Raw genomic sequence first — 17,500 nt, forward strand, 5'->3', positions numbered from 1 at the left:
TCTGCTAGCTAGCTAGGCTAGTTGGAGAAAAGATACCGTCTGCTAGCTAGCTAGGCTAGTTGGAGAAAAGATACCGTCTGCTAGCTAGCTAGGCTAGTTGGAGAAAAGATACCGTCTGCTAGCTAGCTAGGCTAGTTGGAGAAAAGATACCGTCTGCTAGCTAGCTAGGCTAGCTGGAGAAAAGATACCGTCTGATAGCTAGCTAGGCTAGTTGGGGAAAAGATACCGTCTGCTAGTTAGCTAGGCTAGTTGGAGAAAAGGTACTGCATTAGTTAGCTGATTTCTACAGGTTGATTTCAACCTGATGAAGTTTGACAGCTATACTCCCCCCCCCCCTCCCCCCTCCCTCTCTAGATTTTCAACCTGATGAAGTTTGACAGCTATACTCTCCCCCCTCCCTCTCCCCCTCCCTCTCTAGATCTTCAACCTGATGAAGTTTGACAGCTATACTCCCCCCCCTCCCTCCCCCCTCCCTCTCTAGATCTTCAACCTGATGCAGTTTGACAGCTATACTCCCCCCCCTCCCTCCCCCCTCCCTCTCTAGATCTTCAACCTGATGAAGTTTGACAGCTATACTCTCCCCCCCCCCCCCCCCCTCCCTCTCTAGATCTTCAACCTGATGAAGTTTGACAGCTATACTCTCCCCCCTCCCTCCCCCCTCCCTCTCTAGATCTTCAACCTGATGAAGTTTGACAGCTATACTCTCCCCCCTCCCTCCCCCCTCCCTCTCTAGATCTTCAACCTGATGAAGTTTGACAGCTATACTCTCCCCCCTCCCTCTCTAGATCTTCAACCTGATGAAGTTTGACAGCTATACTCCCCCCCCTCCCTCCCCCCTCCCTCTCTAGATCTTCAACCTGATGAAGTTTGACAGCTATACTCTCCCCCCCCCCCCCCCCCTCCCTCTCTAGATCTTCAACCTGATGAAGTTTGACAGCTATACTCTCCCCCCTCCCTCCCCCCTCCCTCTCTAGATCTTCAACCTGATGAAGTTTGACAGCTATACTCTCCCCCCTCCCTCCCCCCTCCCTCTCTAGATCTTCAACCTGATGAAGTTTGACAGCTATACTCTCCCCCCTCCCTCTCTAGATCTTCAACCTGATGAAGTTTGACAGCTATACTCTCCCCCCTCCCTCCCCCTCCCTCTCTAGATCTTCAACCTGATGAAGTTTGACAGCTATACTCTCCCCCCTCTCCCCCTCCCTCTCTAGATCTTCAACCTGATGAAGTTTGACAGCTATACTCTCCCCCCTCCCTCCCCCCTCCCTCTCTAGATCTTCAACCTGATGAAGTTTGACAGCTATACTCTCCCCCCTCCCTCCCCCCTCCCTCTCTAGATCTTCAACCTGATGAAGTTTGACAGCTATACTCTCCCCCCCCCCCCCCTCCCTCTCTAGATCTTCAACCTGATGAAGTTTGACAGCTATACTCCCCCCCCTCCCTCCCCCCTCCCTCTCTAGATCTTCAACCTGATGAAGTTTGACAGCTATACTCTCCCCCCTCCCTCTCCCCCTCCCTCTCTAGATCTTCAACCTGATGAAGTTTGACAGCTATACTCTCCCCCCTCCCCCCCCCCCTCCCTCTCTAGATCTTCAACCTGATGAAGTTTGACAGCTATACTCTCCCCCCCCCCCCCCTCCCTCTCTAGATCTTCAACCTGATGAAGTTTGACAGCTATACTCTCCCCCCTCCCTCCCCCCTCCCTCTCTAGATCTTCAACCTGATGAAGTTTGACAGCTATACTCTCCCCCCTCCCTCTCCCCCTCCCTCTCTAGATCTTCAACCTGATGAAGTTTGACAGCTATACTCCCCCCCCTCCCTCCCCCCTCCCTCTCTAGATCTTCAACCTGATGAAGTTTGACAGCTATACTCTCCCCCCTCCCTCTCCCCCTCCCTCTCTAGATCTTCAACCTGATGAAGTTTGACAGCTATACTCCCCCCCCTCCCTCCCCCCTCCCTCTCTAGATCTTCAACCTGATGAAGTTTGACAGCTATACTCTCCCCCCTCCCCCCCCCCCTCCCTCTCTAGATCTTCAACCTGATGAAGTTTGACAGCTATACTCTCCCCCCTCCCTCCCCCCTCCCTCTCTAGATCTTCAACCTGATGAAGTTTGACAGCTATACTCCCCCCCCCCCTCCCCCCTCCCTCTCTAGATCTTCAACCTGATGAAGTTTGACAGCTATACTCTCCCCCCTCCCCCCCCCCCTCCCTCTCTAGATCTTCAACCTGATGAAGTTTGACAGCTATACTCTCCCCCCTCCCTCCCCTCCCCCCTCCCTCTCTAGATCTTCAACCTGATGAAGTTTGACAGCTATACTCTCCCCCCTCCCTCCCCTCCCCCCTCCCTCTCTAGATCTTCAACCTGATGAAGTTTGACAGCTATACTCCCCCCCCCCCTCCCCCCTCCCTCTCTAGATCTTCAACCTGATGCAGTTTGACAGCTATACTCTCCCCCCTCCCTCCCCCCTCCCTCTCTAGATCTTCAACCTGATGAAGTTTGACAGCTATACTCTCCCCCCTCCCTCCCCCTCCCTCTCTAGATCTTCAACCTGATGAAGTTTGACAGCTATACTCCCCCCCCCCTCCCCCCTCCCTCTCTAGATCTTCAACCTGATGAAGTTTGACAGCTATACTCTCCCCCCTCCCTCCCCCCTCCCTCTCTAGATCTTCAACCTGATGAAGTTTGACAGCTATACTCTCCCCCCTCCCTCCCCCCTCCCTCTCTAGATCTTCAACCTGATGAAGTTTGACAGCTATACTCTCCCCCCTCCCTCCCCCCTCCCTCTCTAGATCTTCAACCTGATGAAGTTTGACAGCTATACTCCCCCCCCCCCTCCCCCCTCCCTCTCTAGATCTTCAACCTGATGAAGTTTGACAGCTATACTCTCCCCCCTCCCTCCCCCCTCCCTCTCTAGATCTTCAACCTGATGCAGTTTGACAGCTATACTCTCCCCCCCCCCCCCCCCCCCCCTCCCTCTCTAGATCTTCAACCTGATGAAGTTTGACAGCTATACTCTCCCCCCCCCCCCCCCCTCCCTCTCTAGATCTTCAACCTGATGCAGTTTGACAGCTATACTCTCCCCCCTCCCTCCCCCCTCCCTCTCTAGATCTTCAACCTGATGAAGTTTGACAGCTATACTCTCCCCCCCCCCCCCCCTCCCTCTCTAGATCTTCAACCTGATGCAGTTTGACAGCTATACTCTCCCCCCTCCCTCCCCCCTCCCTCTCTAGATCTTCAACCTGATGAAGTTTGACAGCTATACTCTCCCCCCCCCCCCCCCTCCCTCTCTAGATCTTCAACCTGATGCAGTTTGACAGCTATACTCTCCCCCCTCCCTCCCCCCTCCCTCTCTAGATCTTCAACCTGATGCAGTTTGACAGCTATACTCTCCCCCCTCCCTCCCCCCTCCCTCTCTAGATCTTCAACCTGATGAAGTTTGACAGCTATACTCTCCCCCTCCCCCCCTCCCTCTCTAGATCTTCAACCTGATGAAGTTTGACAGCTATACTCTCCCCCCCCCCCCCCCTCCCTCTCTAGATCTTCAACCTGATGAAGTTTGACAGCTATACTCTCCCCCCCCCCCCCCCTCCCTCTCTAGATCTTCAACCTGATGAAGTTTGACAGCTATACTCTCCCCCCTCTCCCCCCTCCCTCTCTAGATCTTCAACCTGATGAAGTTTGACAGCTATACTCTCCCCCCCCCCTCCCCCCTCCCTCTCTAGATCTTCAACCTGATGAAGTTTGACAGCTATACTCTCCCCCCTCCCTCCCCCCTCCCTCTCTAGATCTTCAACCTGATGCAGTTTGACAGCTATACTCTCCCCCCTCCCTCCCCCCTCCCTCTCTAGATCTTCAACCTGATGAAGTTTGACAGCTATACTCCCCCCCCTCCCTCCCCCCTCCCTCTCTAGATCTTCAACCTGATGAAGTTTGACAGCTATACTCTCCCCCCTCCCTCCCCCCTCCCTCTCTAGATCTTCAACCTGATGAAGTTTGACAGCTATACTCCCCCCCCCCCCCCCCCCCCCCCTCCCTCTCTAGATCTTCAACCTGATGAAGTTTGACAGCTATACTCCCCCCCCCCCCCCCCCCCCCCCCCCCTCCCTCTCTAGATCTTCAACCTGATGAAGTTTGACAGCTATACTCTCCCCCCTCCCTCCCCCCTCCCTCTCTAGATCTTCAACCTGATGAAGTTTGACAGCTATACTCTCCCCCCTCCCCCCCCCCCTCCCTCTCTAGATCTTCAACCTGATGAAGTTTGACAGCTATACTCTCCCCCCTCCCTCCCCCCTCCCTCTCTAGATCTTCAACCTGATGAAGTTTGACAGCTATACTCTCCCCCCTCCCCCCCCCCCTCCCTCTCTAGATCTTCAACCTGATGAAGTTTGACAGCTATACTCTCCCCCCTCCCTCCCCCCTCCCTCTCTAGATCTTCAACCTGATGAAGTTTGACAGCTATACTCGCTTCCTGAAGTCCCTCCTGTATCAGGAATGTATGTTAGCGGAGGTGGAGGGGAGGCCTCTACCAGACCCCTACCACATACCCAGCTCTCCTACCTCCAAACACAGTACCGGGTCAGATAGATCCACACCCAAGAAGGTAACACACACACACACACACTCACACAGAGCATGAACACATACACACACACACACAGAGCATGAACACACACACACACACACACACACTCACACAGAGCATGAACACACACACACACACACACACACACGGAGCATGAACACACACACACACGTATAGTAACCTCTGCTGTCTGCTATAAAAGTGTCAGTTCCCATCAGACACTGGACATGTTGTATAAAACTGCAGACTAATGTGTTCAGACTGTCTGTGGAAAACCCAATGAATATGTCAAGTTAACGGTTCTACTTGGTTCTATGGTGAAAGCCTTTAGGGGAATCACGGTTCTATGATGAAACCCTTTAGGGGAATCACGGTTCTATGATGAAACCCTTTAGGGGAATCACGGTTCTACGATGAAACCCTTTAGGAGAATCACGGTTCTATGGTGAAACCCTTAAGGGGAATCACGGTTCTACGATGAAACCCTTTAGGGGAATCACGGTTCTATGATGAAACCCTTTAGGGGAATCACGGTTCTATGGTGAAACCCTTAAGGGGAATCACGGTTCTATGATGAAACCCTTTAGGAGAATCACGGTTCTATGGTGAAACCCTTAAGGGGAATCACGGTTCTATGATGAAACCCTTTAGGAGAACCACGGTTCTATGATGAAACCCTTTAGGGGAATCACGGTTCTACGATGAAACCCTTTAGGAGAATCACGGTTCTATGATGAAACCCTTTAGGGGAATCACGGTTCTACGATGAAACCCTTTAGGGGAATCACGGTTCTATGATGAAACCCTTTAGGGGAATCACGGTTCTATGGTGAAACCCTTAAGGGGAATCACGGTTCTATGATGAAACCCTTTAGGAGAATCACGGTTCTATGGTGAAACCCTTAAGGGGAATCACGGTTCTATGATGAAACCCTTTAGGAGAACCACGGTTCTATGATGAAACCCTTTAGGGGAATCACGGTTCTACGATGAAACCCTTTAGGAGAATCACGGTTCTATGATGAAACCCTTTAGGGGAATCACGGTTCTACGATGAAACCCTTTAGGGGAATCACGGTTCTATGATGAAACCCTTTAGGGGAATCACGGTTCTATGGTGAAACCCTTAAGGGGAATCACGGTTCTATGATGAAACCCTTTAGGAGAATCACGGTTCTATGGTGAAACCCTTAAGGGGAATCACGGTTCTATGATGAAACCCTTTAGGAGAACCACGGTTCTACGATGAAACCCTTTAGGGGAATCACGGTTCTACGATGAAACCCTTTAGGGGAATCACGGTTCTACGATGAAACCCTTTAGGGGAATCACGGTTCTATGGTGAAACCCTTTAGGGGAATCACGGTTCTACGATGAAACCCTTTAGGAGAATCACGGTTCTACGATGAAACCCTTTAGGGGAATCACGGTTCTACGATGAAACCCTTTAGGGGAATCACGGTTCTATGATGAAACCCTTTAGGGGAATCACGGTTCTATGATGAAACCCTTTAGGGGAATCACGGTTCTATGATGAAACCCTTTAGTGGAATCACGGTTCTATGATGAAACCCTTTAGGGGAATCACGGTTCTATGATGAAACCCTTTAGGGGAATCACGGTTCTATGATGAAACCCTTTAGGGGAATCACGGTTCTATGAGGAAACCCTTTATAAAAGGAGAATCACGGTTCTATGATGAAACCCTTTATAAAAGGAGAATCACGGTTCTATGATGAAACCCTTTAGGAGAATCACGTTTCTATGATGAAACCCTTTAGGGGAATCACGGTTCTATGATGAAACCCTTTAGGGGAATCACGGTTCTACGATGAAACCCTTTAGGAGAATCACGGTTCTATGATGAAACCCTTTAGGGGAATCACGGTTCTACGATGAAACCCTTTAGGGGAATCACGGTTCTATGAGGAAACCCTTTATAAAAGGAGAATCACGGTTCTATAATGAAACCCTTTAGAAGAATCACGGTTCTATGATGAAACCCTTTAGGAGAATCACGGTTCTATGAGGAAACCCTTTATAAAAGGAGAATCACGGTTCTATGAAGAAACCCTTTAGGGGAATCACGGTTCTATGATGAAACCCTTTAGGGGAATCACGGTTCTATGATGAAACCCTTTATGGGAATCACGGTTCTATGATGAAACCCTTTAGGGGAATCACGGTTCTATGATGAAACCCTTTAGGGGAATCACGGTTCTATGATGAAACCCTTTAGGGGAATCACGGTTCTATGATGAAACCCTTTAGGGGAATCACGGTTCTATGATGAAACCCTTTAGGGGAATCACGGTTCTATGAGGAAACCCTTTATAAAAGGAGAATCACGGTTCTATGATGAAACCCTTTATAAAAGGAGAATCACGGTTCTATGATGAAACCCTTTAGGAGAATCACGTTTCTATGATGAAACCCTTTAGGGGAATCACGGTTCTATGATGAAACCCTTTAGGGGAATCACGGTTCTACGATGAAACCCTTTAGGAGAATCACGGTTCTATGATGAAACCCTTTAGGGGAATCACGGTTCTACGATGAAACCCTTTAGGGGAATCACGGTTCTATGATGAAACCCTTTAGGGGAATCACGGTTCTATGGTGAAACCCTTAAGGGGAATCACGGTTCTATGATGAAACCCTTTAGGAGAATCACGGTTCTATGGTGAAACCCTTAAGGGGAATCACGGTTCTATGATGAAACCCTTTAGGAGAACCACGGTTCTACGATGAAACCCTTTAGGGGAATCACGGTTCTACGATGAAACCCTTTAGGGGAATCACGGTTCTACGATGAAACCTTTTAGGGGAATCACGGTTCTATGAGGAAACCCTTTATAAAAGGAGAATCACGGTTCTATGATGAAACCCTTTAGAAGAATCACGGTTCTATGATGAAACCCTTTAGGAGAATCACGGTTCTATGAGGAAACCCTTTATAAAAGGAGAATCACGGTTCTATGATGAAACCCTTTAGGGGAATCACGGTTCTATGATGAAACCCTTTAGGGGAATCACGGTTCTATGATGAAACCCTTTAGGTGAATCACGGTTCTATGAGGAAACCCTTTAGGGGAATCACGGTTCTATGATGAAACCCTTTAGGGGAATCACGGTTCTATGATGAAACCCTTTAGGAGAATCACGGTTCTATGAGGAAACCCTTTATAAAAGGAGAATCACGGTTCTATGATGAAACCCTTTAGGAGAATCACGGTTCTATGATGAAACCCTTTAGAAGAATCACGGTTCTATGATGAAACCCTTTAGGAGAATCACGGTTCTATGATGAAACCCTTTAGAAGAATCACGGTTCTATGATGAAACCCTTTAGGAGAATCACGGTTCTATGATGAAACCCTTTAGAAGAATCACGGTTCTATGATGAAACCCTTTAGGGGAATCACGGTTCTATGATGAAACCCTTTAGGGGAATCACGGTTCTATGATGAAACCCTTTAGGGGAATCACGGTTCTATGATGAAACCCTTTAGGGGAATCACGGTTCTATGATGAGACCCTTTAGGGGAATCACGGTTCTATGATGAAACCCTTTAGGGGAATCACGGTTCTATGATGAAACCCTTTAGGGGAATCACGGTTCTATGATGAAACCCTTTAGGGGAATCACGGTTCTATGATGAAACCCTTTAGGGGAATTACGGTTCTATGAGGAAACCCTTTATAAAAGGAGAATCACGGTTCTATGAGGAAACCCTTTATAAAAGGAGAATCACGGTTCTATAATGAAACCCTTTAGAAGAATCACGGTTCTATGATGAAACCCTTTAGGAGAATCACGGTTCTATGAGGAAACCCTTTATAAAAGGAGAATCACGGTTCTATGAAGAAACCCTTTAGGGGAATCACGGTTCTATGATGAAACCCTTTAGGGGAATCACGGTTCTATGATGAAACCCTTTAGGGGAATTACGGTTCTATGATGAAACCCTTTAGGGGAATCACGGTTCTATGAGGAAACCCTTTATAAAAGGAGAATCACGGTTCTATGATGAAACCCTTTATAAAAGGAGAATCACGGTTCTATGATGAAACCCTTTAGGAGAATCACGTTTCTATGATGAAACCCTTTAGGGGAATCACGGTTCTATGATGAAACCCTTTAGGGGAATCACGGTTCTACGATGAAACCCTTTAGGAGAATCACGGTTCTATGATGAAACCCTTTAGGGGAATCACGGTTCTACGATGAAACCCTTTAGGGGAATCACGGTTCTATGATGAAACCCTTTAGGGGAATCACGGTTCTATGGTGAAACCCTTAAGGGGAATCACGGTTCTATGATGAAACCCTTTAGGAGAATCATGGTTCTATGGTGAAACCCTTAAGGGGAATCACGGTTCTATGATGAAACTCTTTAGGAGAACCACGGTTCTACGATGAAACCCTTTAGGGGAATCACGGTTCTACGATGAAACCCTTTAGGGGAATCACGGTTCTACGATGAAACCCTTTAGGGGAATCACGGTTCTATGAGGAAACCCTTTATAAAAGGAGAATCACGGTTCTATGATGAAACCCTTTAGAAGAATCACGGTTCTATGATGAAACCCTTTAGGAGAATCACGGTTCTATGAGGAAACCCTTTATAAAAGGAGAATCACGGTTCTATGATGAAACCCTTTAGGGGAATCGCGGTTCTATGATGAAACCCTTTAGGGGAATCACGGTTCTATGATGAAACCCTTTAGGGGAATCACGGTTCTATGAGGAAACCCTTTAGGGGAATCACGGTTCTATGATGAAACCCTTTAGGGGAATCACGGTTCTATGATGAAACCCTTTAGGAGAATCACGGTTCTATGAGGAAACCCTTTATAAAAGGAGAATCACGGTTCTATGATGAAACCCTTTAGGAGAATCACGGTTCTATGATGAAACCCTTTAGAAGAATCACGGTTCTATGATGAAACCCTTTAGGAGAATCACGGTTCTATGATGAAACCCTTTAGAAGAATCACGGTTCTATGATGAAACCCTTTAGGAGAATCACGGTTCTATGATGAAACCCTTTAGAAGAATCACGGTTCTATGATGAAACCCTTTAGGGGAATCACGGTTCTATGATGAAACCCTTTAGGGGAATCACAGTTCTATGATGAAACCCTTTAGGGGAATCACGGTTCTATGATGAAACCCTTTAGGGGAATCACGGTTCTATGATGAAACCCTTTAGGGGAATCACGGTTCTATGAGGAAACCCTTTATAAAAGGAGAATCACGGTTCTATGATGAAACCCTTTATAAAAGGAGAATCACGGTTCTATGATGAAACCCTTTAGGAGAATCACGTTTCTATGATGAAACCCTTTAGGGGAATCACGGTTCTATGATGAAACCCTTTAGGGGAATCACGGTTCTACGATGAAACCCTTTAGGAGAATCACGGTTCTATGATGAAACCCTTTAGGGGAATCACGGTTCTACGATGAAACCCTTTAGGGGAATCACGGTTCTATGAGGAAACCCTTTATAAAAGGAGAATCACGGTTCTATAATGAAACCCTTTAGAAGAATCACGGTTCTATGATGAAACCCTTTAGGAGAATCACGGTTCTATGAGGAAACCCTTTATAAAAGGAGAATCACGGTTCTATGAAGAAACCCTTTAGGGGAATCACGGTTCTATGATGAAACCCTTTAGGGGAATCACGGTTCTATGATGAAACCCTTTAGGGGAATCACGGTTCTATGATGAGACCCTTTAGGGGAATCACGGTTCTATGATGAAACCCTTTAGGGGAATCACGGTTCTATGATGAAACCCTTTAGGGGAATCACGGTTCTATGATGAAACCCTTTAGGGGAATCACGGTTCTATGATGAAACCCTTTAGGGGAATTACGGTTCTATGAGGAAACCCTTTATAAAAGGAGAATCACGGTTCTATGATGAAACCCTTTATAAAAGGAGAATCACGGTTCTATGAGGAAACCCTTTAGGGGAATCACGGTTCTATGATGAAACCCTTTAGGGGAATCACGGTTCTATGATGAAACCCTTTAGGAGAATCACGGTTCTATGAGGAAACCCTTTATAAAAGGAGAATCACGGTTCTATGATGAAACCCTTTAGGAGAATCACGGTTCTATGATGAAACCCTTTAGAAGAATCACGGTTCTATGATGAAACCCTTTAGGAGAATCACGGTTCTATGATGAAACCCTTTAGAAGAATCACGGTTCTATGATGAAACCCTTTAGGAGAATCACGGTTCTATGATGAAACCCTTTAGAAGAATCACGGTTCTATGATGAAACCCTTTAGGGGAATCACGGTTCTATGATGAAACCCTTTAGGGGAATCACGGTTCTATGATGAAACCCTTTAGGGGAATCACGGTTCTATGATGAAACCCTTTAGGGGAATCACGGTTCTATGATGAGACCCTTTAGGGGAATCACGGTTCTATGATGAAACCCTTTAGGGGAATCACGGTTCTATGATGAAACCCTTTAGGGGAATCACGGTTCTATGATGAAACCCTTTAGGGGAATCACGGTTCTATGATGAAACCCTTTAGGGGAATTACGGTTCTATGAGGAAACCCTTTATAAAAGGAGAATCACGGTTCTATGAGGAAACCCTTTATAAAAGGAGAATCACGGTTCTATAATGAAACCCTTTAGAAGAATCACGGTTCTATGATGAAACCCTTTAGGAGAATCACGGTTCTATGAGGAAACCCTTTATAAAAGGAGAATCACGGTTCTATGAAGAAACCCTTTAGGGGAATCACGGTTCTATGATGAAACCCTTTAGGGGAATCACGGTTCTATGATGAAACCCTTTAGGGGAATCACGGTTCTATGATGAAACCCTTTAGGGGAATCACGGTTCTATGAGGAAACCCTTTATAAAAGGAGAATCACGGTTCTATGATGAAACCCTTTATAAAAGGAGAATCACGGTTCTATGATGAAACCCTTTAGGAGAATCACGTTTCTATGATGAAACCCTTTAGGGGAATCACGGTTCTATGATGAAACCCTTTAGGGGAATCACGGTTCTACGATGAAACCCTTTAGGAGAATCACGGTTCTATGATGAAACCCTTTAGGGGAATCACGGTTCTACGATGAAACCCTTTAGGGGAATCACGGTTCTATGATGAAACCCTTTAGGGGAATCACGGTTCTATGGTGAAACCCTTAAGGGGAATCACAGTTCTATGATGAAACCCTTTAGGAGAATCATGGTTCTATGGTGAAACCCTTAAGGGGAATCACGGTTCTATGATGAAACCCTTTAGGAGAACCACGGTTCTACGATGAAACCCTTTAGGGGAATCACGGTTCTACGATGAAACCCTTTAGGGGAATCACGGTTCTACGATGAAACCCTTTAGGGGAATCACGGTTCTATGAGGAAACCCTTTATAAAAGGAGAATCACGGTTCTATGATGAAACCCTTTAGAAGAATCACGGTTCTATGATGAAACCCTTTAGGAGAATCACGGTTCTATGAGGAAACCCTTTATAAAAGGAGAATCACGGTTCTATGATGAAACCCTTTAGGGGAATCACGGTTCTATGATGAAACCCTTTAGGGGAATCACGGTTCTATGATGAAACCCTTTAGGGGAATCACGGTTCTATGAGGAAACCCTTTAGGGGAATCACGGTTCTATGATGAAACCCTTTAGGGGAATCACGGTTCTATGATGAAACCCTTTAGGAGAATCACGGTTCTATGAGGAAACCCTTTATAAAAGGAGAATCACGGTTCTATGATGAAACCCTTTAGGAGAATCACGGTTCTATGATGAAACCCTTTAGAAGAATCACGGTTCTATGATGAAACCCTTTAGGAGAATCACGGTTCTATGATGAAACCCTTTAGAAGAATCACGGTTCTATGATGAAACCCTTTAGAAGAATCACGGTTCTATGATGAAACCCTTTAGGAGAATCACGGTTCTATGATGAAACCCTTTAGAAGAATCACGGTTCTATGATGAAACCCTTTAGGGGAATCACGGTTCTATGATGAAACCCTTTAGGGGAATCACGGTTCTATGATGAAACCCTTTAGGGGAATCACGGTTCTATGATGAAACCCTTTAGGGGAATCACGGTTCTATGATGAAACCCTTTAGGGGAATCACGGTTCTATGAGGAAACCCTTTATAAAAGGAGAATCACGGTTCTATGATGAAACCCTTTATAAAAGGAGAATCACGGTTCTATGATGAAACCCTTTAGGAGAATCACGTTTCTATGATGAAACCCTTTAGGGGAATCACGGTTCTATGATGAAACCCTTTAGGGGAATCACGGTTCTACGATGAAACCCTTTAGGAGAATCACGGTTCTATGATGAAACCCTTTAGGGGAATCACGGTTCTACGATGAAACCCTTTAGGGGAATCACGGTTCTATGAGGAAACCCTTTATAAAAGGAGAATCACGGTTCTATAATGAAACCCTTTAGAAGAATCACGGTTCTATGATGAAACCCTTTAGGAGAATCACGGTTCTATGAGGAAACCCTTTATAAAAGGAGAATCACGGTTCTATGAAGAAACCCTTTAGGGGAATCACGGTTCTATGATGAAACCCTTTAGGGGAATCACGGTTCTATGATGAAACCCTTTAGGGGAATCACGGTTCTATGATGAGACCCTTTAGGGGAATCACGGTTCTATGATGAAACCCTTTAGGGGAATCACGGTTCTATGATGAAACCCTTTAGGGGAATCACGGTTCTATGATGAAACCCTTTAGGGGAATCACGGTTCTATGATGAAACCCTTTAGGGGAATTACGGTTCTATGAGGAAACCCTTTATAAAAGGAGAATCACGGTTCTATGATGAAACCCTTTATAAAAGGAGAATCACGGTTCTATGAGGAAACCCTTTAGGGGAATCACGGTTCTATGATGAAACCCTTTAGGGGAATCACGGTTCTATGATGAAACCCTTTAGGAGAATCACGGTTCTATGAGGAAACCCTTTATAAAAGGAGAATCACGGTTCTATGATGAAACCCTTTAGGAGAATCACGGTTCTATGATGAAACCCTTTAGAAGAATCACGGTTCTATGATGAAACCCTTTAGGAGAATCACGGTTCTATGATGAAACCCTTTAGAAGAATCACGGTTCTATGATGAAACCCTTTAGGAGAATCACGGTTCTATGATGAAACCCTTTAGAAGAATCACGGTTCTATGATGAAACCCTTTAGGGGAATCACGGTTCTATGATGAAACCCTTTAGGGGAATCACGGTTCTATGATGAAACCCTTTAGGGGAATCACGGTTCTATGATGAAACCCTTTAGGGGAATCACGGTTCTATGATGAGACCCTTTAGGGGAATCACGGTTCTATGATGAAACCCTTTAGGGGAATCACGGTTCTATGATGAAACCCTTTAGGGGAATCACGGTTCTATGATGAAACCCTTTAGGGGAATCACGGTTCTATGATGAAACCCTTTAGGGGAATTACGGTTCTATGAGGAAACCCTTTATAAAAGGAGAATCACGGTTCTATGAGGAAACCCTTTATAAAAGGAGAATCACGGTTCTATAATGAAACCCTTTAGAAGAATCACGGTTCTATGATGAAACCCTTTAGGAGAATCACGGTTCTATGAGGAAACCCTTTATAAAAGGAGAATCACGGTTCTATGAAGAAACCCTTTAGGGGAATCACGGTTCTATGATGAAACCCTTTAGGGGAATCACGGTTCTATGATGAAACCCTTTAGGGGAATCACGGTTCTATGATGAAACCCTTTAGGGGAATCACGGTTCTATGAGGAAACCCTTTATAAAAGGAGAATCACGGTTCTATGATGAAACCCTTTATAAAAGGAGAATCACGGTTCTATGATGAAACCCTTTAGGAGAATCACGTTTCTATGATGAAACCCTTTAGGGGAATCACGGTTCTATGATGAAACCCTTTAGGGGAATCACGGTTCTACGATGAAACCCTTTAGGAGAATCACGGTTCTATGATGAAACCCTTTAGGGGAATCACGGTTCTACGATGAAACCCTTTAGGGGAATCACGGTTCTATGATGAAACCCTTTAGGGGAATCACGGTTCTATGGTGAAACCCTTAAGGGGAATCACGGTTCTATGATGAAACCCTTTAGGAGAATCATGGTTCTATGGTGAAACCCTTAAGGGGAATCACGGTTCTATGATGAAACCCTTTAGGAGAACCACGGTTCTACGATGAAACCCTTTAGGGGAATCACGGTTCTACGATGAAACCCTTTAGGGGAATCACGGTTCTACGATGAAACCCTTTAGGGGAATCACGGTTCTATGAGGAAACCCTTTATAAAAGGAGAATCACGGTTCTATGATGAAACCCTTTAGAAGAATCACGGTTCTATGATGAAACCCTTTAGGAGAATCACGGTTCTATGAGGAAACCCTTTATAAAAGGAGAATCACGGTTCTATGATGAAACCCTTTAGGGGAATCACGGTTCTATGATGAAACCCTTTAGGGGAATCACGGTTCTATGATGAAACCCTTTAGGGGAATCACGGTTCTATGAGGAAACCCTTTAGGGGAATCACGGTTCTATGATGAAACCCTTTAGGGGAATCACGGTTCTATGATGAAACCCTTTAGGAGAATCACGGTTCTATGAGGAAACCCTTTATAAAAGGAGAATCACGGTTCTATGATGAAACCCTTTAGGAGAATCACGGTTCTATGATGAAACCCTTTAGAAGAATCACGGTTCTATGATGAAACCCTTTAGGAGAATCACGGTTCTATGATGAAACCCTTTAGAAGAATCACGGTTCTATGATGAAACCCTTTAGGAGAATCACGGTTCTATGATGAAACCCTTTAGAAGAATCACGGTTCTATGATGAAACCCTTTAGGGGAATCACGGTTCTATGATGAAACCCTTTAGGGGAATCACGGTTCTATGATGAAACCCTTTAGGGGAATCACGGTTCTATGATGAAACCCTTTAGGGGAATCACGGTTCTATGATGAAACCCTTTAGGGGAATCACGGTTCTATGAGGAAACCCTTTATAAAAGGAGAATCACGGTTCTATGATGAAACCCTTTATAAAAGGAGAATCACGGTTCTATGATGAAACCCTTTAGGAGAATCACGTTTCTATGATGAAACCCTTTAGGGGAATCACGGTTCTATGATGAAACCCTTTAGGGGAATCACGGTTCTACGATGAAACCCTTTAGGAGAATCACGGTTCTATGATGAAACCCTTTAGGGGAATCACGGTTCTACGATGAAACCCTTTAGGGGAATCACGGTTCTATGAGGAAACCCTTTATAAAAGGAGAATCACGGTTCTATAATGAAACCCTTTAGAAGAATCACGGTTCTATGATGAAACCCTTTAGGAGAATCACGGTTCTATGAGGAAACCCTTTATAAAAGGAGAATCACGGTTCTATGAAGAAACCCTTTAGGGGAATCACGGTTCTATGATGAAACCCTTTAGGGGAATCACGGTTCTATGATGAAACCCTTTAGGGGAATCACGGTTCTATGATGAGACCCTTTAGGGGAATCACGGTTCTATGATGAAACCCTTTAGGGGAATCACGGTTCTATGATGAAACCCTTTAGGGGAATCACGGTTCTATGATGAAACCCTTTAGGGGAATCACGGTTCTATGATGAAACCCTTTAGGGGAATTACGGTTCTATGAGGAAACCCTTTATAAAAGGAGAATCACGGTTCTATGATGAAACCCTTTATAAAAGGAGAATCACGGTTCTATGATGAAACCCTTTAGGAGAATCACGTTTCTATGATGAAACCCTTTAGGGGAATCACGGTTCTATGATGAAACCCTTTAGGAGAATCACGGTTCTACGATGAAACCCTTTAGGAGAATCACGGTTCTATGATGAAACCCTTTAGGGGAATCACGGTTCTACGATGAAACCCTTTAGGGGAATCACGGTTCTATGATGAAACCCTTTAGGGGAATCACGGTTCTATGGTGAAACCCTTAAGGGGAATCACGGTTCTATGATGAAACCCTTTAGGAGAATCACGGTTCTATGGTGAAACCCTTAAGGGGAATCACGGTTCTATGATGAAACCCTTTAGGAGAACCACGGTTCTACGATGAAACCCTTTAGGGGAATCACGGTTCTACGATGAAACCCTTTAGGGGAATCACGGTTCTACGATGAAACCCTTTAGGGGAATCACGGTTCTATGAGGAAACCCTTTATAAAAGGAGAATCACGGTCCTATGATGAAACCCTTTAGAAGAATCACGGTTCTATGATGAAACCCTTTAGGAGAATCACGGTTCTATGAGGAAACCCTTTATAAAAGGAGAATCACGGTTCTATGATGAAACCCTTTAGGGGAATCACGGTTCTATGATGAAACCCTTTAGGGGAATCACGGTTCTATGATGAAACCCTTTAGGGGAATCACGGTTCTATGATGAAACCCTTTAGGGGAATCACGGTTCTATGATGAAACCCTTTAGGGGAATCACGGTTCTATGATGAAACCCTTTAGGAGAATCACGGTTCTATGAGGAAACCCTTTATAAAAGGAGAATCACGGTTCTATGATGAAACCCTTTAGGAGAATCACGGTTCTATGATGAAACCCTTTAGAAGAATCACGGTTCTATGATGAAACCCTTTAGGAGAATCACGGTTCTATGATGAAACCCTTTAGAAGAATCACGGTTCTATGATGAAACCCTTTAGGAGAATCACGGTTCTATGAGGAAACCCTTTATAAAAGGAGAATCACGGTTCTATGATGAAACCCTTTAGGGGAATCACGGTTCTATGATGAAACCCTTTATAAAAGGAGAATCACGGTTCTATGATGAAACCCTTTATAAAAGGAGAATCACGGTTCTATGATGAAACCCTTTATAA

The 17,500-nt window shown here is 45.2% G+C and overlaps 1 protein-coding gene across 6 annotated transcripts in view; it reads left to right on the forward strand.

Annotated features, from left to right (window-relative positions):
• LOC110516173 (regulator of G protein signaling 12) overlaps nt 1–17,500 on the forward strand; it is a 151,817-nt gene that overhangs the window by 107,486 nt on the left and 26,831 nt on the right. For all 6 annotated transcript variants that reach the window (XR_016483976.1, XR_016483977.1, XM_090188173.1 and 3 more), the window contains one exon: nt 4,432–4,602. Coding sequence is in view for 4 of the 6 variants with exons in the window: in XM_090188173.1 (XP_090044299.1) it covers nt 4,432–4,602 (171 nt within the window). In the remaining 2 variants the exon portion in view is untranslated. The remainder of the gene's footprint in view (nt 1–4,431; nt 4,603–17,500) is intronic.

The sequence above is a fragment of the Oncorhynchus mykiss genome, chromosome 10, assembly GCF_057628025.1.
Source record: "Oncorhynchus mykiss isolate SJ-2025 chromosome 10, ASM5762802v1, whole genome shotgun sequence".
Lineage (NCBI taxonomy): Eukaryota > Metazoa > Chordata > Actinopteri > Salmoniformes > Salmonidae > Oncorhynchus > Oncorhynchus mykiss.